Source organism: Pleurodeles waltl, chromosome 1_2 (assembly GCF_031143425.1).
Source record: "Pleurodeles waltl isolate 20211129_DDA chromosome 1_2, aPleWal1.hap1.20221129, whole genome shotgun sequence".
Classification (NCBI taxonomy): Eukaryota; Metazoa; Chordata; class Amphibia; order Caudata; family Salamandridae; genus Pleurodeles; species Pleurodeles waltl.
The window spans coordinates 1,123,506,601-1,123,533,746 of record NC_090437.1 but is presented as its reverse complement, the minus strand read 5'-3'; the positions used below and the strand labels follow the sequence as shown (position 1 = coordinate 1,123,533,746).

At 42.4% G+C, this 27,146-nt stretch overlaps 1 protein-coding gene across 1 annotated transcript in view; it reads right to left on the bottom strand.

Moving 5' to 3' along the window:
- Positions 1-27,146, bottom strand: part of TAPT1 (transmembrane anterior posterior transformation 1) — a 272,524-nt gene that overhangs the window by 30,353 nt on the left and 215,025 nt on the right. Inside the window, exons 11-12 of the mRNA XM_069202339.1 lie at positions 15,292-15,360; positions 10,393-10,469 (exon numbers count right to left, since the gene is read on the bottom strand). Coding sequence (XP_069058440.1) covers positions 10,393-10,469; positions 15,292-15,360 — 146 coding nt within the window. The remainder of the gene's footprint in view (positions 1-10,392; positions 10,470-15,291; positions 15,361-27,146) is intronic.

Genomic DNA, 27,146 nt, shown 5'->3' with positions numbered 1-27,146 from the left:
CCTCTGCCTTGCCAATTCTCCTTCATAATCCACATGCCTCGAAGAGGCAGGAGAGAACTACAGTGAGCCCGTAGGTTAGGGCACTGAAATGCTGATCAGTGTGTATAATTTGCTGCAGCTCCAATGTCTTTGAGCTGTCAACAATACAATGTCTTAGTATTAAACAAATAAGCCTTGGTTTATATTTGCATTGTTTTAAACTAATTTCATACTGTTCTACTTTTGGATCTTTTTTTGCTAAAGCAAAGCATGCCACTAGTAAAGTCTTGACAAAGTGCTTTCCAATTCTAAATCTTAAAAGAAGTGGGCAGCTGGCTGACCAGGCACTGAGGCTGTTTTCAAGAATGCGCATAATAGTATGGAAGGATTCAGATAGGGGGAATGCAAAGATAATTATGTCTTCCACACAAGAAGTATGGCACTATGCCAATTCACAATTTCTTAAAGATTTTTAAAAGAATGAGTTAATCAGGAACACTCTTTCTGCTGGATACTCCATTTAACCCAAAAGTCCTCAGCTTTAGAATATCTCCAAGTGCCAGGCTGGATCATGAAGATTTTTCAGCAAAGCGCCAGTAGGCGGCTTTGTGTGGTTTTGCATCCACTCCAGAGGTGATGGCTGGAGCCACATATAAGCACTGCCAATGTGCGCTAATGTCAGTTTCTTTCTTAACTTTAGATGCAGAACTCCAAAAAACAATTATTTGTGCCTGTGTGCTGATCTCTACTAAAGGACATGTTTACATGGAAATAGTCTATTGCACAGAACGGGTTAGTGGGAGGGAGGTGAGGAATCTGCTGTTACACCAAAAAGAGCGTTCCTGAAGATAAGTAACGTGTTTTTCTGATGGATACTTCTAACCACAGATTTCTCACCTTTAGAATAGGTACCAAGGAAAAAGTACTTTTCCCCGGTGGTGGGTGTGTGGAATGAGTCAGACCAAAAAGTCCTGTAGGACGAAACGGCAAACATGCCCTTTATGACGCACCGAGCTATCCAGACAAACTACTTTGTGAATGTGTGCAATGATGCAAACATTGTAGCCTGACAAAATACATAAAAAGAGAGGCACCCTGCATGCCACAACAGTGGTAGACGCACTGTTGGCCCTTGTAGAACGGCTGCCCTCAATACTTCCAGAGGCTGCTGCTTGGCCAATGTGCAGCAGATCTAAATACACAGGACTATCCACCAGGATAAAGTTCTCTTCTGCACTGCCTTGCTTTTTTTTTTTTTTTTTTTTACCACCAGAGAAAACCACAAGGAACTGATTGTCCAAATGATGGTCTTTGGTATGACTGATGTTAAAGCTCAGAGCTCTTCTGGGATCCAAACAATTGAGTCTCTTTCCTCCTCTTTTTGAGGGGTGAGTTGAAGCAAAGAACATCAGAAGAGTGATGGACTGCCCAAAATGAAAAGGAGAAACAACCTTTAATGTGTGGGGCACAAAGATGCGCCCACAGGGAGCCGGCGGGATGGCAAGGATTTGTAGCATGGCCTCTTAAATACCTCAATCTGTTGCTGTTTCGCTGACGGATCCAAATATTTAGAGTGCATTGGGATCAACTGTAGAGACAAAACTGACGTCCTTACGACTTCTCAGAAGGACAGTGGCAAGTCTGAGAGGAGGCCTGCTTTGACTTCTTGTGTTTCTTTTTGGACTTTATGTGTGATTTACACAGCTTCCTGCGGTGCTCAGTGATGCACAGCTTGGATGCATGATCCCAGATAGCCTTGGGGTGCATCAGGGGACACTCCTCACATGACAAAGTCACGGCACCAACCCTACAATGCTTAAACCCTGTAGTTTTAGGAAGAGATAAGTTCTCCTGCACACTGGAAAAAAATATCATGAATTAACTAATGCTAGCAGGTAGCCCAGGGTCTACGTAAAAAGGAACTGATGTCAGCACGCTTGGGTGGTGCTTATATGTGGCCTAAGGAGTCATTTCTGGGGCAGTTGGGGGTCGAGGCAGAGTCGCATTGACACAACCTGTCAACAGGGGCTATGCTGAAAGATGTCCCTAATCCAGTCCTGCACCTGAAGTTATTCTATAAATAAATGAGGAATCTGCGGTTGGAAGTATCCATCAGAATGTATATATTTAGATATGACGAATATGTAGCAGTTATAGTATTTAAAAGGGAGCAACAACTCATTAATTCACCAGCACAGAACTACTTGCAAAGCAGACATGTTTGATTAAATAGAAGATGTTCTGAATTAATCGTTGGTCAGTATTAGAAATGTCACCGATGTAGCTTGGAAATGTGAACTCTATGTAGCAATTACAGACTGCGTGATAATTCAATTCCGTTGCACACCCGATTTCGTTAATAATGCTATGAAAAACAAAACAAATGTGGTTTTACATCCATATGCATGTATCATATATTATCTTCTGGCTACTTTTCTACAATAGCAGGATCCTGAGACACTTATCATTGGGTTACATTAGTAAGGCCCACGATATGCAGATCTAGAAAATGAAGCTTAACTAAAGTAATCCCACCTATATTACACTGAAAAGCAATGCTGGCCATGTCATGATTAACCCAATGTTACTATTAGAACTTGCAATGCCTACAATTCATAAATGTGATATCAGAGCACTGACATACCGGTGTAAGGTTTCTAAGCTTAACTATTTTATTATGTACACAGACAAGACAAGCAAATTTAATTACATTTATACATGTCTGATACATAAACATGGGTGAGTGTGTCACAAACCAGTCTGAAAGTAGTCGTAGGACACCATTTTGCTTATTTGTAAACAGAATGCTGTTAACGATTCAGGTGATATATGTGTTACGACACAGTAATTTAGCATTTTACTATTCCAAAGACAAAAGAACCATTTGAACAGTTGCTGAGTCTAGAACAGGAAAGAGTCAATAACATGGTGAATACAAAACAGCACAACCCTAAAAGGTAAGCGTGTCAAGACGAAAAGGATTTAACTAAGAGGCTAAAAATACATTGCTTATCCATGAATTACTGATGACCTGATTAATTCAACAGTCCTGAGGCTACAGCTAATTAGGTAATTTCTGCCAGACGCTTAGCCCTGCTTCATAGTAATACCTTTACGTCGTCTGGGTTAAGCAGCTGCAACAGCAATGTTATATTTTTCACGACTGCATACTATAGTTCATGCGCTCGGTAAAGCAGTGCATTACAGTGCAGATACTTTTACTGAATACAGGAGATCACATACAAAATGGCTGTTTGGTAAGAAATAGTAAGTGGTTCCAAAATAATATAAATTAATCTATTTACCTGTATTATGTATTCGGTGTATTATTATCACGTTACTGGCTTAAGGAACAAAAAGAACGATGTTCATGGTAAGAAGCACAGAAAATATTATTAAAAAACAAGGGGGTTGGAAGAATATTACAACTCAAGTGGCCAGGTGCAGTAGGAGCCTTGCACAAACCAATGCATATATATGTGGAAAGTGCGGACTTTCTGTTCGTCTCCTCAAGGTGCTTGCAATGATGGTCATCCGTTTATCCAAACCCCTACCCCTACACACTGCTACTTCTATTTACTGCCCAATGAAATTAAGTATATAGTAAGTGGATTTCCGAATATGAAGGTGATCATGAAAATAAAATACCTAGAACACAACTAGATAATAAGGCTAAATCCAAATGGAAACAAAGTAAAATGTGTAATTAGAAGGAAATGATGTAAAACAGAAAAAAAAACTAAGTGCACCAAAGCTGTTTGCAGTTTAGTAGCCGACGAGTTATAACATACTGCACACAATCCCAGAACAACGGTGTGTTGTAAGCATGTTCTCAGAAGGGGTGCAAGAATTGTCTGTAAGCCAAGCGAAGAACAAAAACACTCTTTCTGGAGAATACTTTCCAACCAACGATTTCTCACCTTTAGAACATCCCCAGGTGGCAGACTGAATCGGGAAGATTTTTAGAATAGCCCCTTTGCACTAGCAGGTGACGTTGTGCGGCTCTGTAGACTTCGCTCTGCCCCGGAACTGACAACTGGAACTGCATAAAGGCACCAAAATGTGCACTGATGGCCATAAAACAGCTTGACAAATATGCAGGCCAGGCACACATTGTGCTAGCGCAGTAGTTTCTGGTGGAGTGAGCTCTCAAATCCTTTAGGAGGCTAGTTATTGGGTAGCACATAGATTATCCTGATGCACAGGACTATCTATGTGGATAGACTTCTGCTGCATTGCCTTGTCTCCATTTCCCCCAGAGAACCCCACAAACAGCTGATCGTCCACTCAAAGATCTTTGCTGCAAACATAAGCTCAGTGCTCTTTTGGGGTACAAATAATGAAAACTCCCCTCTTCCTTTGAAGGGTGACATAGAACAAACAACATCAGAAGTGTGATAAACTGACCATGATGTGAATGGGAGCCACAACTTTTGGTAGAAAAGCTGCTCTAGTCCATAGGACCAACTTGGCCTGAAAGAAGGTGGTGTTGGGCTGCTGTTCTGAACAAACTTGAAGTTCTATCACGTAACTCGTTAAAGTGATCACAATGAGGAAAACTGCCTTCAGGGTCAGGAGGTGCAGGATGCAGCAGTGTAAGGCTTCAAATGGAGTACAGACGCAGAAAGTAAATCCCAGATTAAGGTCCCACTGAGGTATCATAAAAGGCTCGGAGGAAACATGTGGACCAAACCTTTGAGAAAATGCATCACAATGGGTGATATGAAGGACGGTTGATCTGGTTAAACACTTAAAGGCCTGACAGACAACCTTTAACAGTGCCCACAACAAGCCCTTGTTGGGCCAAAGACAAAACACGCAGCAACACATTGGCAGTTTTGCCTAGAACTGAGGTCCATGTTATCGGAACCATACCAAGCCACATACTTGTCCCATCTTGCTGCATAAACAGATTATATAGAAGGACACCAGGCAGCAAAGATGCTATGCTACTGCTGCTACATAAGATCCTCTCAAAGCAGCAGACTGATCAGAGGACAGATGCTCAGGCTCAGAAGTACCACACTCAGCTAGTCCAATCCGGAGCCACAAGACAGACTTGGGCAGGAGCAGTAGTGGCGGGAAGACAAAGAGGAGTCCTTTGCTCCACCCTAAATGGAATGCATCTACGAGAGAGAGCCTTTCTGGGAACTCCAATGTACAAAGGTGTTGACAATGCATGTTCTAGGACATGGGTGTACTCAAACATTTACTCAGGGGCCAAAAAGTACAGTCTTGTATGTTCCAGAGGGCCGCATTGAAGTTGTGGCATTCCCAAGGAGACGGACTAGGGTGAGGGATTATGGGGATGGAAAAAACAAAACAACTTTTCCAAAGATTTCTAGAAAATGATTTCTTTCAAATCTTTTTGCACATTTTACACTGTTACCAGTAGGTTATAAGAGCAAAAATAGATACAAAATATGTTGTTATTTTAACTGCCTGCCCCACTCCCCACACTCACTGACCCTGACCCTCCCTGGCGTCGGCCACTGGCTTTGACCCGCACCAGGAAGGGTGTGCGGGCATCGCCAGTGGCCAACGCCCACACCTACGCGGTTAAAGAACATCATGTATGCAACTATGTAGTGTTGTTTGAGCTAAAATATTTAATTAAGCAATATTAAACTATTCTCTTGAAGATTTTGTGTGCAGAATTTAATAAGACTTAATGGATCACTCACTGATGGTATGTGGATGCTCTTTGTGAAGATATGATTTTGCTGCATCTTTAGTTCCGATTTTACCTAACAAACTATGTATATAAAGGTTTTGTGTAGTGTTATTGTAGGAGATTGGATACTTGCCCTGCCGACTCAGAGATAGCTGGTTTTCTGTGATGCCCTAGTTAGCCTTTGATCAGACTGACTCTCCAGAGAATGTGCATATGTTGGGCAGTGGTTAATCGTATGATAACAATAACAATTTTCTTATTCAAATAACCCATTTATAAAGAGAAAAATTCAAAACCTTGCTTAAAGGTAAAAAGTTATTAAAAGTTTAGGTTGTATGCATAGTCAATAAAGGAAGCAGGAACTTCCTTAGACAGATATTATAACTGTAGTGCAAACAAACTACAATATTGAAATTTGAAGGATCACTAACAGTCCTTGACAATGCCTGTTTGGGGGAACTGCTGTACAAAGTTACCCTTAATTCATTTTTAACCAGCCAAGGACCCTCAGGCTAGTAAGGGGTTTGACTGGGGTCATTTACCTTGGTGCTGCTGGCTATTTCTCCCTGGGGGTGTAGCTTTGGTTTGGGGTTTTGTAGAGTAGTCTAGACAGACTAGGGGCATTTTGAGCACAAATCCAATATTCCAGATCATCCCCATCTGTCTGTGGGATACATCAGTTATGCCTCTTTATGTGTTTAGCCCTCCTCCAGAGCGTGGACCATGTACTGTGTCCATCCACTGCTCTTGTTTTTGGAGCTACTTTTTTCTTTGTATTTGAACACTTCTCACTAGTGCTCATGTTTTTAAAAGCTCTTTGTTCTCCTTCCACCCGGGCTTTATTCCAAACTATGTATACATTGGTTCCCCAGTTCCTAAGTTGGCAGCTTTGACCATTAAGGCAAATAATATTTATGATTTGGTAGATTAGGTTAGTATTTAGAATAACAGTAAACATTGTGTTCAAACTTTCACTTTGTTCTATGTGACTTTTTTCAATAGAACAGATTATTAAAGCACTGCAGTGCTTGTTTTTCTACTTTTTTTTCAAATCACCATTTTTTTCTATCACCATTTTTTTTCTTGAACCTTTCACATTGGTGGCTTTGCTTTTTTTTTTTTAAATGGCACAGACTATTAAAGCAGTCTATGTGACTGCCTGTGTTTGTAGGATGCTTTTATTTATTTTTTTTGCGTGAAAATGCATTTGCTATAGGGCTCCGGTGCAACCGGCACCCAATTTTGCTCAATCTTGATCCCCTCTCTATACTTCTCCTCCTCCTTCTTATCCCTGCATTTTTTTTTCTTTTTGTTCACAGTTTTGTATAATGACAACTTGACTCAAAGGTATTGGAGCGTTCCACATGAGCACCAGTTCCATTACACAAGGTCACATTCCTCTTTATTTAGGCAAAGGAAGATTACATGATTGGCCGAGAATCTCAGGATGTTGAGCCGACTCAGGGGCTTGAACATGCCTCCCTCCCCAGTTCCAAAGTCGGCAGCTCTGACCATTGCACCATATCCTCTTGTTTATTATTCGGTATGATATGAGGTTTGCATTTAGGTCACATTCCTCTTTTTTAGACACAGGAAGATTAAGTGATTTGCACTGAATCCCCAGACATTAAGCCGACACTGGGACTCAAACCTGCTTCCTCAGTTCTAAAGTTGGCAGCGCCACATCTCATATCCGCCACAGTTAGAACGATTTGGTGAAAGCAGCTGCAGAGAATGATTTCAGGACTTTCTAATTGAAACTTGGGAATGGTCAGCTGGGGGCCAGAAGAAAATCTTGGAAGCAAACATTGCTACAGAACACTAGATAAGTGACTTGAAAACAGTTCTTGCTCCAGACATGTCTTAGCTGCAAGCTGAGTAATTCTGCTCTAATGCCTACTTTTATTCCAAAAGACTGTGGAAACCACATCTAAACATTTCCTGGAGTACAAAAAAAAAAAAAAAATTCGCTATAGGAGAAACCCCCAAAAGAAAAGCCAGTGGGTCCTTTAGGATCCCACTTAAAGTTTATGAACTGCAAATATTCTAGTTATAATCTTTTAAGAACTGTTAATTATAGCTACATGCCAGAGATGCTGGCAGAACAGTACCATCATCCCACCGTATATTGACACTGACTGTAAAATATATGGAAAACTGTTAATGATATTGCTGATTAGACTAAAGAAGGAAACAGGCTTAATCCAATCCAAAGTGGCATTGGCGAAGGCCTCTGTGTTTCTGCATATTATCTACAAATATAGTAGAGCAAAAACGATTCTCTATATAGTGCCTTCTAGAATTTCACTTCAGCAATTGATTTGGTCTGGAAGCAAAGATTAAGGAGCAAGCTCTCGCTGTTAGGACTTGACCGGGCTCTACATTCAAATATGAAATGCTGTACTCCAGCACCATTTTGCAAGTAAGGCTGGGTCACAGAGGACAATTAAGTAGACAATTAACCAAATAATTTGGGATCAAACAGGCTTCACGCTCAGGTACTGTTCCAACTACATATTGGTGAGGACTAGGATATAGTCACAAAAGCATTACAACATATCCCTGCAATTCATTGCCTTACGATAGTAGCACTATTTTATGCTGAAGAGAAACTGAAAAGACAATAGTATTTAGCAAAAATCGAAAAAGAAATACAACGTTTGCCATTTGAGATGAAACCCTTGTAGAAGCAAAATATTTTTCCTACCTGGGCCCGACGATAACCAATGACCTCAAAAGGACCAGCCATATATAAAAGTGTATTGAGAAACAGGAGCTTCATCCTGTCCTCATATTTGCTCGCTCTTATGGACAGAGATTCTCACAACACATTGACAGTGTTGCCAAAGCCAATTTGGGAAGCCAGATTTGACATGGGTCAGAACTATCAGACTTGGGCAAGTGCATATTCAAAATTGGCATACAAAAAAAAAAAAGGAAATTTTGGAAGACACTCCCTGAGCTTCCATCTGGATTCCCAAGGGTTGCCCTTATGTGACGTTAGCTTCACTTCTATTCAAATTAGAAAATGAAAGCCAACAGGAAAAATATATAATCCAGGAAAAGAGCACTTCTCTATGTACAATATATCTGAATTCACCTTGGCCTGGAAGTAAAAAGCCAAACATCTTTGGCTCAGTCAGTCAGTCGAAAATCCAAGCCTGGCCATAATGACCAAACATTTAATAAACACAATTGTCACTAATACCTTCTTAAAACTCTACCAAGTAGACAGTAGCTAAATATTGGAGCACTTCAAATCAGACGGCCTTTTTGTCCTATCAGCGCATACACATTCATACTTAAAGATATTGTACAACTACATGGAGAGCATCCTATTTGCCATGGCAAAGAGTTGAGCCCTTCCGCTGATGAGCCTTCTCAAGAAATGGAATCTGGCACCATCTAACAATTGTTCATGTGGCCAGTAGGAAAATTAGTCCTGTTGACCTGTCCTCACTAAGTTGAGATCAGAGGAAAAACCTTTGAACAATTTGAGAACAGCTAGAGGCAGAAGAAGGGACTCTATTTTACCTAATAAGCGACCTACCAGGGTCAATATCAAGAACTGCAAATTGGTGCCTGGTCAAAAGCTGGGATAGGAAAGAAAAAAACCGAAATCTATCCAATTAAAACCTCTTGGGTGTCCTGACAAACTCTAAAGACATAAGTCTGAAAAATTATCAATGTAAATAGTCCTCATTAAATTTCTGTACATCTATTTTTCCTCACTTGAATGAAATTAAATCAGACACAATATCAATTAGTTCTCCAAAGGACTGAATAACGTGCACAAACTGCACGTCTGTTCTTTCTCTCTTACACCTTTCTTTTTCCCTCATCTTTTCTCATTTTTTCTTTTCCGTTTTATTTTTATTTTTATTTTTTAGTGAAGTATTTTAAAATGTAAGTTCTTGTGAGAAAGGAAGCTTAGCCGAAATATTTTTTTTTCAAATATCAAATCCAAATCTGCAAGGTTCAGTTTACTAGAGCGGCTCTTAATTCTGAATCCCAGCAAGGCTAACTCAGCCTCATATGATAATTAAGTCATTAAAGTAAGCGCCATTAAATTAGGTAACAGTCACAAGCACCAGGTAAGTGCATCGACTGGCAATAGCAGAGATGTGGTATGAATCAATATGCACTAAAATAAGTTACTCTTATCATACCTGTAGGGTCGATGACGCTCTTTCACACCACCTCATGGATGACCACTCTCATTATTTATGGGGTGAGATCCTCTTACACGCAGCAGACACCCCATTCCATAACGCTGTTGGTGCTGTTACTGTTACCAGTTTCTCACTTGCGTGGCTGGTACAGGTCTCATAATGCCGTTCGAATGTTGCCCTTCTCCACCACCTTGCCTACCTAGCCACGTTTCCCTACTAACCTTCTGTAAACTGTTCCACTGCCACACACCTGTGTGGCTGGGTGCCTATTCAACAGGATAGCTTTGCATGTGAGTTTACTCCATATGGTGTCTCCTCATTTTGGCCTCCGATTCTTAATCACAATGAGCTGTTCCCCTCAAGCTTCAGATTTTAAGTCATTTAATTATTTTCATACAAAACACATAATGCTGGAATGCAAGTAAATCAATACATATTTAATTCAGGTTAATACGTTTAAGTTCATGAAGTCTTGCTACAACCGTTTGGAAACATTTAACAAGTTCACCAATTAAAAACGATAAATAATTTAAACAATTAAACATGTATTTGTTCTGCTGATCTTACCCAAAGTAGAAAAGTAGTACACAGGCATATGCCAAGACTCCTTGGACTTTTATAGAGCTGGTTACAACTCTGATGAGCTGGAGAGAAAAAAACACCACAGAGAAGTTACTAACTCATTTCCATGACGTTCCAAGACAAATTACTGATTAGCAGTTTGAAAACTGAATGAAGAAGTCTGCTTGAGAGGAAACAATGTAGCAGCATATCGAACATTATTGCCAGCAGAATTTTTGTTTTGTCTGTTTAATATTCTGTTGTGGTTTGAACCAATTTCATTTACTTTTAAACACTCTAGTAAATGTTCGACAGTAAGAAGTAAATGGCAGCTACTTAAAATGGAGGGTTCTCCATTGTGGATATTTTGTGTGTGAAAAAGGATTGTCCCGGTATCTGCTATCATTGTCATCACCAATAAGAAATCAAGATGTTAAATAACCAGTTGTGCTATATTAAGGGGCTGATTACGACCTTGGCGGATGGGATACTCCGTCACAAAAGTGACGGATATCCCGCCTGCCGTTTTACAAGTTCCATAGGATATAATGGAACGTGTGATACGGCGGACAGGATATCTGCCTCTTTTGTGATGGAGTAACTATACTCAAGTGAGGTACCATTGTTATCAGGAGACTTGGAGGAACGCTGGGTGGAAAGAAATTTGTGGCTCCTCTCAGATTCCAGAACTTTCTGTCACCGAAATGTGAGGAACATGTGTTTTTTTAGCCACATTTTGAGGTTTGCAAAGGATTCTGGGTAACAGAGCCCCACAAGTCACCCCAACCTGGATTCCGCTAGGTGTCTAGTTTTCAAAAATGCACAGGTTTAGTAGGCTTCCTTAGGTGCCAGCTGAGCTAGAGGCCAAAATCTACAGCTAGGCACTATGCAAAAAACACGTCAGATTTTGTTGTAAAAATGTGATGTGTCCATGTTGCGTTTCCTGTCGCGAGTATTAGGCCTACCCACGCAAGTGAGGTACCATTTTTATCGGGAGACTTGGGGGAACACAGAATAGCAAAACAAGTGTTATTGCCCCTTGTCTTTCTCGACATTTTTCCTTCCAAATGTAAGACAGTGTGTAAAAAAGACGTCTATTTGAGAAATGGCCTGTAATTCAGTAATGGCACCCCGGAATTCAGAGATGTGCAAATAACCACTGCTTCTCAACACCGTATCTTATGCCCATTTTGGAAACACAAAGGTTTTCTTTATACCTATTTTTCACTCTTTATATTTCAGCAAATGAATTGCTGTATACCCGGTATAGAAAGAAAACCCATTGCAAGGTGCACCTCATTTATTGGCTCTGGGTACCTAGGGATCTTGATGAACCTACAAGCCCTCGCAACCAGAAGAGTCCAGCAGATGTAACGGTATATTGCTTTAAAAAATCTGACATTGCAGGAAAAAGTTACAGAGTAAAACGTGGAGAAAAATTGATGTTTTTTTTCAGCTCACTTTCAATATTTTTTTTATTTCAGCTGTTATTTTCTGTAGGAAAACCTTGTAGGATCTACACAAATGACCCCTTGCTGAATTCAGAATTCCGTCTACTTTTCAGAAATGTTTAGCTTTCCGGGATCCAGCATTGGTTTCACACCCATTCCCGTCACTAACTGGAAGGATGCTGAAAGCACCAAAAATAGTAAAAATGGTGTATGTCCCAGTAAAATGCCAAAATTGTCTGGAAAAATTTGTTTTTCTGATTCAGGTCTGCCCGTTCCTGAAAGGTGGGAAGATGGTGATTTTAGCACCAGAAACCCTTTGTTGATGCCATTTTCAGGGGAAAAACCACAAGCCTTCTTCGGCAGCCCTTTTTTCCCATTTGTGTGAAAAAAACTAAATTTGCACTGCATTTTGGCTAATTTCTTGGTCTCCTCCAGGGGAAACCACAAACTCTGGGTACCATTAGAATCCCTAGGATGTTGGAAAAAAAGGACGCAAATTTGGCGTTGATAGCTTATGTGGACAAAAAGTTAAGAAGGCCTAAGTGCGAACTTCCCCAAATAGCCAAAAAAGGGCTCAGCACTGGGGGGGGGGGGGGGGGGGGGGGGGGGGGGGGGGTTGGTAAAGGCCCAGCAGCTAAGAGGTTAAGGAGGCAGAACGGGTGCCCCTCAGTCTGTGCGTCACCTTGCACCTCATTGAGTGCTTCACATTAACCCTACGAATACAGCCTATTAACAAAAAGGACTGCAGTGGAAGATGACTGCAGCCAGTGTTAGCCAGACTTCCAGGACTGGCTCCTGAACATATCCGGAAACACTTTGAAGACAAAAAAAGCCTCAGCGGGAGAAGCTATACCTTGTTCAAGCAGCACACAAAGATACCTAATGCAGGCACACACCTTGTATTGTTTTGTTCACTTCTGCAGGTTCACTGATTGCTGCTGGAAAGGTGCACATACAATACTATAAGGGGCAATCCGGTATTCCTGGGAACCTGGGTAATCTAGTTATGATCAACAACGTTTCCTTTAAATGTGATACCAAATTACTTGCAAATATTCGGGGTAGAAATGCAATTTTTTTTCTGTTTTGGGTGCACATTAAGTGTGTAGATTTAGAGCCTGAACTTCTAGGTTTGTCTGCATTGACCTAGAAATGGTTATTAAACAGCCAAAACTGTGTGTTTTCTTATACTATCCCATACACACACACACACACACACACACAATCTCACCCCACACATGTCTTCATTGGTCACTTGCCACAGATGTAGCACCTACTTATTTGTTATCTAATTTAATGTATAGTGAATGAATTTAATGTGTTTTATTTGTGAAGAACATTCTAAGTCAGCAAATTTGGGCTCACTAGTGAAGTTAATCGATCCAAGGGAACCAGTATGGTTGATTATTACTGGAAGGGTATATATAAGCAGGGCTCCCGGAGTTCAGATAGCAGTCACAGTAACACGCACTAAGGCCCTAAGTCTTATTTTAGGAGGGACTAAGCCATAAGACATTTCTTCATTTTCTTTGTCCTCACCTCTACGAGGCCTATTCAAAAGAAGGTGGGTTTCGCAAGGCAAAAAAAAGGGTAAATCGAGGCTTAGTATAGAGAGTACCTCTAGACCAACAGTGAACAATGCCTCCTTTTTCTCAAGCGATAAAATCAAATGTTTGTGGATTTAATTGGGCTAAGTAAATACCACATGCCATCTCATGTTACTCCTTACATGCCTATTGTGATTCTTGGATGGAAAAATCTTTCTCCTTGGTAGCTGCCCGTTTATGCACTTCAAATATTCCTACTGCATCTTTTAGGAAGGTGAAGCACCAACTCGCCCAAAGACCTCATTATCAGATGGGCAAGATCCTAAGAACACTAAAGAAGATGCTATATAAAGAGAGCCACTGGAATTATGCGGCCACACAGGGTCAAAACATGTGGCAGGTTTGAGTAAATTATGCAGCAAGAAAAGTTAAATTATGCGGCATAATGCTGCACATTTAGTAATAGTATTGCTCCATTATTTCATTAATTCTTAACTTGGTACTACTGTCTGGACAACGGCTGCACCTCATAAGTACCAGTTTAAGCAATAAGCAACTGAAAGTTGACCAGTCAACCTTTTCAAATGGCCTGTGCTTCGTGGTAAGATGTTGCTGCATTTTTAGTAACTTCTGAACCGCTTGAGCTAGAATTTATTTGTTGTTGTTGAAATGTGCAGAAAATGATGATTATGTGGCAACTACAGCAAATCTATAATAATGTGAACATTGCCACAGCTGCACGATCGCATAATTCCAGTGGCCTTGGCTATAAGTATACTTCAAACCTGCTAATCAAGTTCTGCGAGTTATCAAGTGTGGGCTGGGTGTGCAATTCTGAATCATTCCTTACGGTGCGGAAGCTACTGTGAACAGGGAAGAGGATGTCTCACAGAAGAAGACTGTGCATAACCCAATGGTCATAGGCCCTCGGGTCATGAAGAGATGTAAAGCACAAAAAACACTTTCTATGCCAGCATTTAACCAAAACGAAATCTCGGCTTGTTGAATAGGGCGATTTATGAGGTGAAATGTCTCCAAAAATGTAGAAAGAAAATGGCAAGACGAGCATTGCAGAGAATTGACTAATTGTTCTGGATCCTACACCTCTAGAGGTATGGAAAAAAGGCAAGGGTGGGACTTTCACACAGTGTATATATATACATATATATATATACATATATATACATACATATATATACATATATATACATATATACATATACATACATATATATACATATATATACACATACATATATATACACATACACATATATACACATACACATATATATATATATATATATATATATATATATATATATATATATATATATATACATATATGTAGACATATACATACACACAAACATACTACTTGACCATTCCAGTGCAGTCTCTCAATGCAGCTCATAAGTCCAATGGGTGCCCACTACCACCAGCGATGACGAGCGGTTGAAAAACGTTCCAGATGCAATCGGACACCTAGAGCAAGGGGTTCATCTGTGAAATCTGTAGGTGCGAGTACCAATTAGAAAAGAGATGCATACTTGAAAGGCTGGGAAGGAAGCTTCGCAGAGTGGGTGTAAGACCAGTAAGCCTATCCTCTTCACCTGACATCCTAATTTGGTCTCCGGCTGGGCTGCATTTCTTTCTTTTTTAATAAATAGTGAGAAGTAAACGAGTATGATTCCTTAGGCAGTAACAACTGTGCTGACCTAAATGTTGGAAAAATACAGTTTCTAATGAGTATTTTGTTACACGCCAGTATGGCTGGTGGCATTTCAATGTCGAATTTAAGCTAATAAAATATAACTATAGACGCACAAACACATACACATGCATTTGTGTGTGCATCTCTGTATGCACATACAAGCATACAGACATGCACACACAAACATACTTACCAGGACTGCCAGCGGGAGAGGGATGAACCCCATTCTTCTGGAAACAGAATCGCTGTAATCTGTATATGCCTGAAAGAAAATAAACATATTTTAGTAAGGAAGAACGAATGAAGGAAGGAAAAAGTATTTTCAAACTGACAATATCCTTACATTAAAAAGCCAAAAAAAATTAAAGTTCGGGAAAGCGTGGGCACTGCTTTGGGATATGCGCTTTCATGCAGTAAGCACATGTTTTTGCAGAGGTACTGTGGGGCCAAGTGCGTACAAGCTTGATTCACCCAAGCACCCCTGATGACTGCTCGCCTTTTAACAGTGGCAACCTGAAATCTTGTCCATCGTCAGTGAAAATGTATGTTTTTGCGTGGCCTTACTGCCCGTGTTGCTCACTCAATGTATCACTGTTAAAATGTTTTGCTATTTAGAAATTAGGTTGATTTGCATGTACAGTCAGGAGCAGGCGATGAACTCGTTATGAAAACTAATTCAGATTATTTTATATAGCGAAGATATCTCCGGAGTATGTTCGGAATCGTAGAACCTATTTACATACTGTTTTGAGAGGATTATGCTGACAGTATGGAAGTTACATATAAAAGAAGAGGTATTCAAAAACTTCTGGTAAAGTGTCATGTACCACTATGTTCAGCCAATGGAGCAAAAGCTGCATAAACGTTCTTTAAATAGAGAATTTTATTTTATTGTACAATGAATTAAGAGCTTAAGAAACAAGTGTAACCATAACGACCAGAGCAATAATTAAAATCAGAAAAACCCATTGTAAAAGACAGAGTACAATACAAAATGCTCGAATTAGTATATCATAGCAAATTATTTTGGGGCCGGAAAAGGAGAGCCATATGCATACGGGAATGGGATATCCAGAGAATGCTTCAGATGTCACTTTTGAGTTGATTCAGCTGCTTTCACAAAGAGGTCTGCGAAAAACGATTTACGGCAACCTGTCATGCTGGAGAGTCCTAATATGTGAATGCCAGAATTACGACATGCGTTAGAAAGAAAAGTGCAATGTGCGAGAAACAATCAAGGAATGTCCCTGGTTACAGCGCAGAACAAAGTGACCGAAGCACTGAAACGTTCTTTTCAGGCACCCAGGAAAAATAGTGCGCTGCGCAAACAAGCAAGAAGGGAAGTCCCAAGAGCGCCGCAAGCGCGCGCACTGTGCGTTCTGCAGAGTGCAAGCATCAACGTGCCCCACGGTGACGTAGCAGCTGCCCGAAGATGTGCCACACGAGGATCTACTTGGGGGCGGGTGATATGGCGGCGCCGCAGAGGACCAAATAGTGTCTCAAATGCCGGGCACTAGCGACATCAGCGGAATTGCGCGGAGCTCAGTTTAGCCGCGGCCATCCATTGTCCGGATGCAGACAAGATTACCATCTGACGCAACAGTACCGGACAGTACCGGCTGGACATGATTACCAGCTGACGGCAAGTTCGAACTCCTGCACGAATTAAATCCCCACGAAGTAGGGGGTTTCTTTGCTGCAGCAGGACGGGCAGATGCACAGAACGTGAATGATGGTTTCTTTACGGAATCTGCAGGGTCCGCACATTATACACTGAGGGGGTTTGAGCGGCACCATGCTGGGAGGTGAGCCCGAAAAGTTCACCTCCCCCAGTCTGAGTTCAACTAACCTGGCCTTTATCCACAGCGGGTATGTGCATGTGTTTGCTGAGGGTGTAGGAGTTGATAACTGAACGGGCATGAGAGCGCTTACTCAGTGTTGCCGTGTTCTCTATCCCTGACAAGTTTATCGCGGCAGCTGTTGTAGGCTTTTTAAACACCTGCTGCAAGAGATGCATTCCCCAAGCCTTGGTGAGTGAAAATTCCATTCGTTTATCATTGAGGAATCGCTTGCAGGACGAAGTTGAACCTGCGCCTAATAGTTCGAGACAGATTAAGCTGTGCAAAGAGCCTTGAGCGGGAGATCTCAGCCTATTACAAAAAGTTAGCAGGCATTTGCAATGCAATGGGTCTCGCGTTTGCTCGTGGTAGAACTATTAGCGTTGCAAATTCCTAACTGGACTTTTCTTGCCACACAAACTGAAAATAAAAAGTAAAACAGTTGACCTGAGCGAGCCGACTCAAAGGGCCGCCGTGAGCACGAAAAGAGAGACAAAGGGAAAAAGAAGTTCGCTCGCAGTCAAAGTTATTGGCAAAAGTGCAATTATCCATGTAACAAGGTCGATGACCAAGGCGGTAACAAAACCGCCCTCAAGAGGGACAAGAGTAATGCAGTTATCAACGAAAACAAAGGATTTTTGAAAGGCAAGCCCGTGAACGAGTGATAGTGATGGTTGTGAGGTGGGCGTGATTAAAAGCCCAGATGCATACCAACACGTCGGAGAACGACCTAAATATGACATTCTTATAGCCCAGTGCTGTTTTAGTATGTTGAACTTGAGCCTTATTTGGACCAGAGAAGCTCTCTTTGGCAGGAGAAGAACAGCTTTCTAGTTCTTCGCCTAATGCAGTTGTCCAGAGTAGTGGCTTCCCTGCAGAAAGTGACTTTGCTTCCGTAAGACAGTGCAGCGATTACCTTTGCTTTCAACAGCTGGAGAAGAGGATCAATGCTTGGTCCTAGCAGATTCTATAAAACAGACGATAGAGTAAACATGAGGCTGGTGCATTTGTAATTCATACCACGCAAGTGAGGCTTAAATTATCCTTTTCTATCCAAATTCAAGCCCAGATATTTGTACTCAGGACTATGGTGGAGCCATTCGCCGTTAAGATGCCACCTGTCTCGATGTACGTTTGCCCCAAATGTAATCATCATGTTTTTTGTGCGATTTATCTCAAGCCTGTTCTTGACAGTATGCACGGGTAGGGCGGATAGTTGACGCTGGAAGCCAATCTTTGTCTGGCTAAGTAGCACAAGGTCGTCTAGGTACAGCAGATGGGTCATGCGCTGACCTTCCAGGTTAGGTGGACAGCAGTCTTTTGTCAAGGGACTCCTAAAGATCAGTGATATATAATTGAAAAGCAGAGGATTGAGCACACATTCTTGCTTCAACCCTGTTTTAGTGGGTATCTTCCTTGAAATGCATGAACCATCCCCTAATTTGATCCCCGTCCAGGTGATAGGTTACAGCTGCTCAACTGGTCTCAGTAAGTCAGCTGGTAGACCCAATTCTGCAATCTGCGCCACAACAGGACTCTAGGTATGCTGTCAAATGCAGCTTTGATGTCTACGAAGCAGGAATAGAGTGCTGAACCACGTCTGAGAGTTTTGTCGCACACAAGGGCCAGCACCATCAAATTAAAGTGGTGCTTCAGTTGTTTTTAAAGGCACACTGATTTCTAGGGATGATCTGGCAAGCATCTGCCCAGGCTCTTAGGTCATCAAGTAGAAGAATGGCAAAAAGTTTATGTCATTCTCAATTAGCACAATGAGGAGGTAATGGCAGGGACCAGATTTTACGCCTCCTTTGAAAGTTGGCCAGATAATAGATCCTCTCCATGAATCTGGAATGCAGTTGGATAAAAGGCAGAACTCAACAAGCATTTTCAATGCAAAGGGTCTTGCGTTTGCTCCAGTCAGGGCTACTAGCGTGGTAAATTCCTAACTGGACTTTTCTTGCCACTTGAATTGAAAATGAAAAGTAAAACAGTTGAAATAAGCGAGCCGATTCAAAGCGCCATAGCTGCCTCCAGCATGAAGGAGAGACACAAAAGGAAAAAGAAGTTCACTCACAGTCAAATGTACGGCAATCATGCAAATATCCATGTAACAGGGGCAGTCTACAAGGCAGTAACAAAACCGCCCCAAGGAGGGACAAAAGTAAAGCATTTACCAATGATAATAAAGGATTTCTGAAAGGCAAGCCAAAGAACAAGGTGAAAGTGATGGGTGTGGTTAAAAGCCCACAATACTTGCGCGCTCAACCTAAAAAGGGGAGAAAGTGCCTTGGCCCAAAATGAAGTGTCCGATGTAAAAAGGACTGCTGGAAGCCCGTTTGAGTGGTCTTTCCGCAGACCTGCCAACTTTATTCTGTAGCTAGTCAGAAAAAGTTGTAAGAATTCATTATCTGAACGGGCTCCAGGTCTATCACTTATAGACCACTTTATTACTTCTGGAGAAACATACATCACCAGATGGCCGGTTGAGGGGTGGTGGGGGCCCCAGATGTGGTGTCAGTTGAAAAGTGTGATGTTAGAAATGAGACCCAGACAGTTTCTGAGATATTTGCATTGGTGCCACTCTTGCTTCCAGATGCCACTTGGATAACCATCAACCAAAATTGTTTGGCGTTCTTTTTCTTGCTCGCAAGCAGAAGTTGAGCCCGAAACGCATTATTCTTTTTTCCTTTGGCAAGCTAAATCGATTTTCTAAAATTAGCCCTGGCTTTCTTTAGGTGGGATTTTGCAGTTAGAGAAGGGTGCTGAAAGATGATACACATATCGCGATTGACTTAGCTTTTCAAGGCCTTCTGGGATGTGACCAATATAAGTTTAGTGGAAGGATCGAGTGATTGTACGGGAGTGAGAATTGACTTGAAAGTTCTGAAGGATCTGGTCTATGAAAAGTGACTGTTGCCTGATAGGAGATCTTGAATGAAAAGCAGTTGCTCTATATTGTGCTCTCATCCATGACAGAGTCTCAGGACTGTTTTCATTATCCCATTTTAGCCGTTGGTTTTCTGAGAACACAATGGAGCTGGTAGGGGGAGCATCTTCCAGTTTCGATGGACAGATGGCAAGGTAGATTTGCTATGGTCTATGGTCACTGTTGAAGCGGTCCCCTAGGGAAAAGTTATTATAAAACCTGAGAAGAAGGGCTGAGTATAGACTAAGATGGATGTAAGAAATGAGCTTTCCTGCTGCTCGCGTCCAGCCAGGTGGCCTGTCCCTGCTGAAGCGCCAATTGTGGTGTTTAAGACCTAAGAAATGACAATCTGTCAGGAATGACTCGGAAAGTCTGTTCCAATGGATTTTATCAGGCAGCCTCTGTGCTAGAATGTTGCAAGCAAGATTTTGGACATTATCCTTTCGACTGTTAGTACCCCCAAACAGGTTTATATTGAAATCGCCAGATAGCAGATTGTTTGCGAGTGGGAATTTTAACTTAAGCTCCGTTATTATTGACACCAGTTCTCAGAGTCTTGCCTTCTTTCTTGATCTGCTTGAATTTATATAGACACTGATAATCAGGAGAGGGAGATTCTCGGTGCAGTAGGATAAACTAGAGTGGATTGCTTGAGCCCATGATTCTTTTAGAAAGATCTCCTCCGCCATCTAGAGCAACGATGAGGAAATGTAAATTGTTAGACCGCCCATTGGCTGGCCATAGCTATTAACTTTAGTGACTGGCTTCTGATATTCAACTTAAGCTGTCAGGGGGTCTTTTGTTTGGGCCCAGGTTTCTTGCAAAGTAAGTTGATTAAAGTTGCTCCAGAATGTCACAGAAGTGTTCTCTTATAATTTTTTTGCCTGAGGTCATGGATGTTCCAAGAACATATTTTTTATCAATGTCTTAGGTAAGCACTGGTTGACTGAACTTTTACCACTTTGTCACAGACTATTTCTAACCTGGACTACGATGGGCAGCCAGCACCAGTCATTGGAATCGTCCTCTGAATTTTTATGTCCTCGTCTATCAAGGGCATTTTTTAAGACTTTCACTGTTTTAGGTACAATACCCCAACCTTTTGATAATGCTGTTTGCGCCATAATTGCTTCTACCCATGTGGGAGATGCGAAGGTAACCTGGGTACATTCTGATACTTGGTCCCCTGAGGGTTGAAGAAATTCTATTGCCAGAATGTCTGTACATTTTATTTGGCTTAAATCTGGGATCGACTGAGCCTACCAGTTGATGTTTCCCCCATTTAGAATGTTGTGAGCCCATCTTGTTCGATATTCCAGGATGAGAATCAGCTTGTTGGGGTTGAACAGGTGACTAAGGGGGCCAAGCGATATTGCAGGAGGTCTTTCTGGGAGGATTCACGCTGGGGAAATCCTGCAGGCAAATTAGACAAGGCTTCCTGGTCAGTGCAGGGAATAGTGTTTGGCTTCATATTGAATAGATCACTTTAAAGAGTATTATTGGACGCATTGGTTTGTTCTGGGTGCGCTAAAAGTCTTGATGGTTCTTGGTAGGCTTCTTCTCAGGGAGAAGAGGGGCCTAGGCGTGGTCCCTTGGTGGGAATTGAATCTTGAGCAGAACAAGAGGTGGATCTGCACATTGCAATTTCAGGAGGAGCTTGAGCAAAGGATTGTTCAGACATAGCGCCTTCCAAAGCCAAAGTGCTCAAAAGATGTTACTGAGGCTGGAGCTGATGGTGCAGGAAGACATGCGATTTTGTGTTGTTTATTTCTGGCTAACACTGGGTATGACGACCCGTGCCTTTCTAGAGTGGGTGCCCTATGGCGCTTGTTACATTGTTTTCTCTGTTGTTTGCAAAACTGTTTGCTCAGCTTTGCAAAAGGTGTGTTGCTAGGTAGGAGGGCTTCGCCAAGGTCTTTAGAGGGAACTGCAGGGGCACCACAGTTGTACTGGGAGGGTCTTCTTTCCCGAGTGGAAGAGCAACTAATGTCTCCCCATTCAATGCCACAGAATTAGTGATAACCTTGTGCGCAACTTGTTGCCCATCTACATGAGAAGCAATGTACAGCAGAGCAGTCGCTCTTGCTTGAGAGCTGGATTCTGGAGCGACCTAGGGTCTAGAAGCGAGGCTTCCATGGCTTGCAGAAGTGTGGACAATTTTCTTCAACTTTCAGGTCTATGTCAATGTCAGATGGATCTGAAGACTCTCCGTGGGGCAATCAAGACAGGGCAGTGGCCAGGGCTTGATTGCATACCGCGGTCGCTGGCTTTTTCCTATAGCCAGGAAGCAGAGAGAAGGAGGACATTTGCACCTGAGCCTGAACCTGTACTTGTGACTTGTATATTGGTGACTGAGACTCTACAGCTGATGCTACCTACTGGGTTGCATCCTCTTTACCAGCATTGATAGCCTCTCTTACTGGGATTATTGTCTTCAAGAAGAAGTCCATGATTCAATTGCCAGGTACTATCAGACTGTGGTCTTTTAAACTCACAAGAGGGGTAGAGGAGCTGGGGTTCAAGATTAATTCTAAATCAGAGTTGCATTGTGTCATCCGATGTGCTACTGGAGAAGTATGTGCAAAGAGTGATACTCACAAAGTGTTTGTTGGTGTCAGAGCGTGAGGACGGAAGCACAGAGCCTGAGCGGCAGTGGGCACGGTCTTGATGCTCGGCGCTTGGCAGGGGTGTGGAGCTCGAAGCTCATCCGAAACCCTAAATCTTCGACCTCGGCCCCTGGACCCCTCAGCCCCCTGCTCACGTAGCTCCAGGCAGGGGAGAGCGGTGCCTCACTGTGCTATCTATGGGGGCCCAAGGAGTGCGAGGCAGGGGGGGCAAATCCCAGGAGACTTGTAGCACAAAGGGCCAGAGAAGTGCCCCCGCTGACAACTTAGAAATGGACTTGGACACGGACGTGGTCGCAGACAGAGCTTGGGCGGAGCGACACAGTGGGACGGACATCAAGCGTCCCTCTCCACCCTCAGCAGCAGCGACCAAGGCATTGTTTCAGGTACCCACAAGAGCACACAAGTTCTCACCTGTGAACTGTTAACTGTTGTGCTGTCGTGTTTGTGCAGTCTTGCTGATTTGTAGTCTGTGTTCTGATTTCAAAATACCAACACAAACATCTAAAAGCTCCCACAAGTTACCATAACCAACCTAGAGCATCAAGAGCCCCCACAGCGAACTAGCAAGTAAACCGCTGCACCTTCCATGGAGCGATTCCATGGGGGCAATAAATAAGTGAGGTTAAGACGCAAGGCAAGCGGAAGAGGAGCACACAATACGGCATGGGGAGTGCATGGTGCACTAAAGGATTGAAAGACAGAGGACTGCGGATTGAGCGTGGAGGTTGTAGTCAGCCCCACTAAGAGTGTGCCCCGGAAACCCACAGAAGCGGCCCAGCTAGTACAGGGCGCAGCTTGCAGGAGATCCGGTGAGCCAGCTCAAAGAGTCACAAATGCACTAAAGGATAAAAACGAAAAAACTGGAAAGCAAAACAGCACCAGAAGCTCCCAAACGAGGGGCAGATCCCCTAGTAAACTGTGTTAAACTCTACCAAAGGTCCTCTGCACCAACGCTCGGCCAGCAGTGAGCTCTAACAACCCCAAGTGCCAAGCTCCACTGGAGCCATTTGCGGACCATTAGAAATCATAGGTCAGTCCTGCCAGTCATTTACAACAACTTAAACGCAACCATGCCTAGCCGCGCTACGCTCAGGGCAACACAAGGTGTCTAATGAGTTTTAAGGATCTAAAGAGCCCAAAGAGTCAATGGAGTCCAAAACAGAGACTAACTCAGAGACTAGCTTGGCCAAAACCTAAGCCAAAATCAAAGCAACCAGGTCCACATCTATACCTGCATGCATGAAAAATCTCTAACCTATCGCTGTTCCGTCAATTCATCAAAGCAGTAGCAAGGTATGCTAGGAACACCAGTCTCTCAACCTCAGAGCGGTAGAGAACATCATCAATCATACATCAAAGGAAGCAAAAAGGACCAATGCGGGGGGAGGGGTGATCACACCCTCATAACATCAGCTCTATGCCTGGGATGATCAAGCAGCAACTTGATCCCTTTATGCCCCAACAGCTTCAACAAGGGCAACAACTCAATTACACCAATAATTTCACTGGAGAGATTGCTGGAAAGATAGCTGGAATAATAGACAGAGAACAACCCGCCCAGTACATAATAGGGATCAACTTCAGCCAAAAAAGGTCACAGCAAAAACTATGTCAACTCAGGGCAAGCAAGCAAAAGGGACTACCCAAAAGTCAGTTTAAAAAAAAAAGTACAAACACGAATCTCTTCACCACTAGAACATCCCTTAATAGAGGACAATCAAAACCATAACAAAATGCCAATGCAAGGCCCGGCAACCGGTCGGGACATGGGCCAGAACGGATCAGTCCGGCTTAGGGAAGACACAATTATAGAAATATCATCAAACCTTGCTACAAATAATACATTAATTAAACTAATTACAAACCAAGAAGACTGGCTCAGATATGGTAAAGGTAATGCCTTTCACTCCTTCCATATTACCCAGACTAGCCCTACAGGTGACACTCGTATCGACTCTGCATTTGACAATCAGGACTGTGGTTCTGCCGATGCCTACCTCTCTGCATTGCACATAGGCATCCCCTATTCAGAAAGAACTAGCCCTCAGCCCTCATCACATCAGGGGCTAACTAGAACAGCTGTTGCAGGAACACGTTCCTGAAACCACAGCGGAAACCAGACAGTTGGCCAATGGTGTTAGAAGGCATAGTGGCCGGCATGGCATCCAACAACAACCACTCCTTAATTTAAATCAATCGGTCTCTTCAGGAGCCCAGAAGACGGCAACTCCTATAACAACTCAATCTTGCATAGATCAAGGCAACTTATTGGCATCAATTACCTCAACTCTGACAGCAACAATAAATGCTGTTACCTGGCAATCAGTCAAACTAGAAATGCAATTGGATTTGATACACGCAATAAAATAGAAACAAAGCTATTAGCTTTGGAGCAAAAAGGGCCATGCACTGATACTACAACGGCGATATGTACTTGCAAGCCACTAGTGGATAAACTGTCATCCCTACCAGACTGGAAATCAGCCCTGCAAAGTGTAAATTCTGCTAAGGAGCAAATCCTAGGCAAAGTGCTGGCTAGACCAGCAAATTCAGCCCCATTGAAAGACCAGAATCAAATAAATTTCAGCATGCACATGTTTTCTCCGCTCAAGCGGGACAACCCGACAGCAAACTCAAAAGTCAGGGAGCAGGCACCCACTGAATTCATGAACAACTCAGAACATTTACTTCCTCCATTCCACCGAGTCACGGAAACAGAGAAGAGCAAAGCAGCATCAAATGACCTATCAAACACCAGTGCCCCAGCCTGGCCAACACTACTATCAAAGAGAGCAAGAAAAAGTAAAAAAAAAAAAAAAAGCCAAGAACGAAGAGAGACTCACTTCAGGTGCTGCAAAGAATTAAAAACTTGGCGGCTACCACTGACGAAATAAACACATACGCCATCTTTAAGCTCAGGAAGACAGATAGAAACATTGATAAAACGCTGAAGCACAGACAACTATTTGACAATCAACATTCACAGTCATCAGCCCAAGCCGGTGTACACAAAAAGATGAGCACTAGCATAGAACCTAATTAATTCCATGCTGATATAGCTACTGAACCTGCATTCTATCAAACGATGCAACCATTGGCCCAAGCTTGCCCTTTCAGTACAATAAGTATATCATCAAACGAGCTTAAGGGCCAATCAACAAACATCCTCAATGCAAAATAAACTGGGTGCTCCTGCAGAGGCCAGCGTTGGGCTTCTACAAAACATCCCGGAAGTGCCTGGGCCTCCGACCCTATTACACGATGCACTACTATCAGATATCTTGAGTAGGAAGAAACCTAGAGCGCCAAAGATATTGAGGGAGCAATGGAACCGACAAATATAGCTCCAACTGCCAAGTTAGTCTTTACACACCAATATAGCTCTGAAGGCGACCATGATATTCTGAATCGATAAAATCTCCTAAAACTGTTTAAGACACTTCCTGAGGCAACCACCATAGTGTCGGAAGACATTGAAAGAATAGCATTCAAAGTGATTCCTGAGTACAGCACCCATCGAGAATACACCATTATGACTTTAAGCTCCATGGCCTTGGCGGAAACTATGGCTGAAAAATTAACGCTTCTTGCAGAATGGGGTATAACGGTGGAGCTGATGGGCCACCATAAATATCCTTGCCCTCTAAAAATATCTTGTGAAACCCAGCTACACCAGCATTCTAAAAGGAGCAAGTCATAATAAGACAGATGAGCAGTACACTAAACTCTCTATATTCTGCACCTACGATAACCCAAAAACCTACACTAGAAAAGTGTCTCTGATACAGGGGGACAAAATGTGCACAAACGGGAGTATATCCACTTCTATCAGAACATATCAGCAGTATGCCTAACAACAATAGTCAACACTAGGGCAGCAACATAATTTGACAATTATCTCCTGTAACGTTGCGGGTCTGAAGCATCTTTTAAACTACGACGTTGCAATACAACTACTGATCAATGCGGATATACTATGTGTAGGAGGCTGGCCTGGCTTGTAGTGGGTACCAGAGGTACTTACACCTTGTGCCAGGTCCAGTTATCCCTTATTAGTGTAGAAGAGGTGTTTCTAGCAGCTAAGGCTGATAGAAGGTAGCTATGGCAAAGCAGCTTTGGCTGAACTAGGAGACATGTAAAGCTCCTACTATACCACTGGTGTCATATGCACAATATCATAAGAAAACACAATACACAGAAGTACTAAAAATAAAGGTACTTTATTTTTATGACAATATGCCAAAAGTATCTCAGTGAGTACCCTCAGTATGAGGATAAGTTATATACACAAGATATATGTACACAAACCAAAATTATGCAGGTAATAGCAAGAAAAGTAATGCAAGCAGTGTAAAATTACAGTAGATTGCAATAGGAGCACATAGGTATAGGGGCAACACAAACCATATATTCCAAAGTGGAATGCGAACCACAAATGGACCCCCAAACCTGTGTGAGCTTGTAGAGGGTCGCTGGGACTGTAAGAAAACAGCGAGGGGTAGAAAAATAGCCCACCCCAAGACCCTGAAAGGTAGGTGTAAAATAAAATGGGTCAGAGCCTACAACAACTTAACTCAATAAATGAAGCTACATGGATAAAACACTTCACAAAACTATATGCAGCTGATCCATTTCTTCCGGAACAACTAAATTGGAT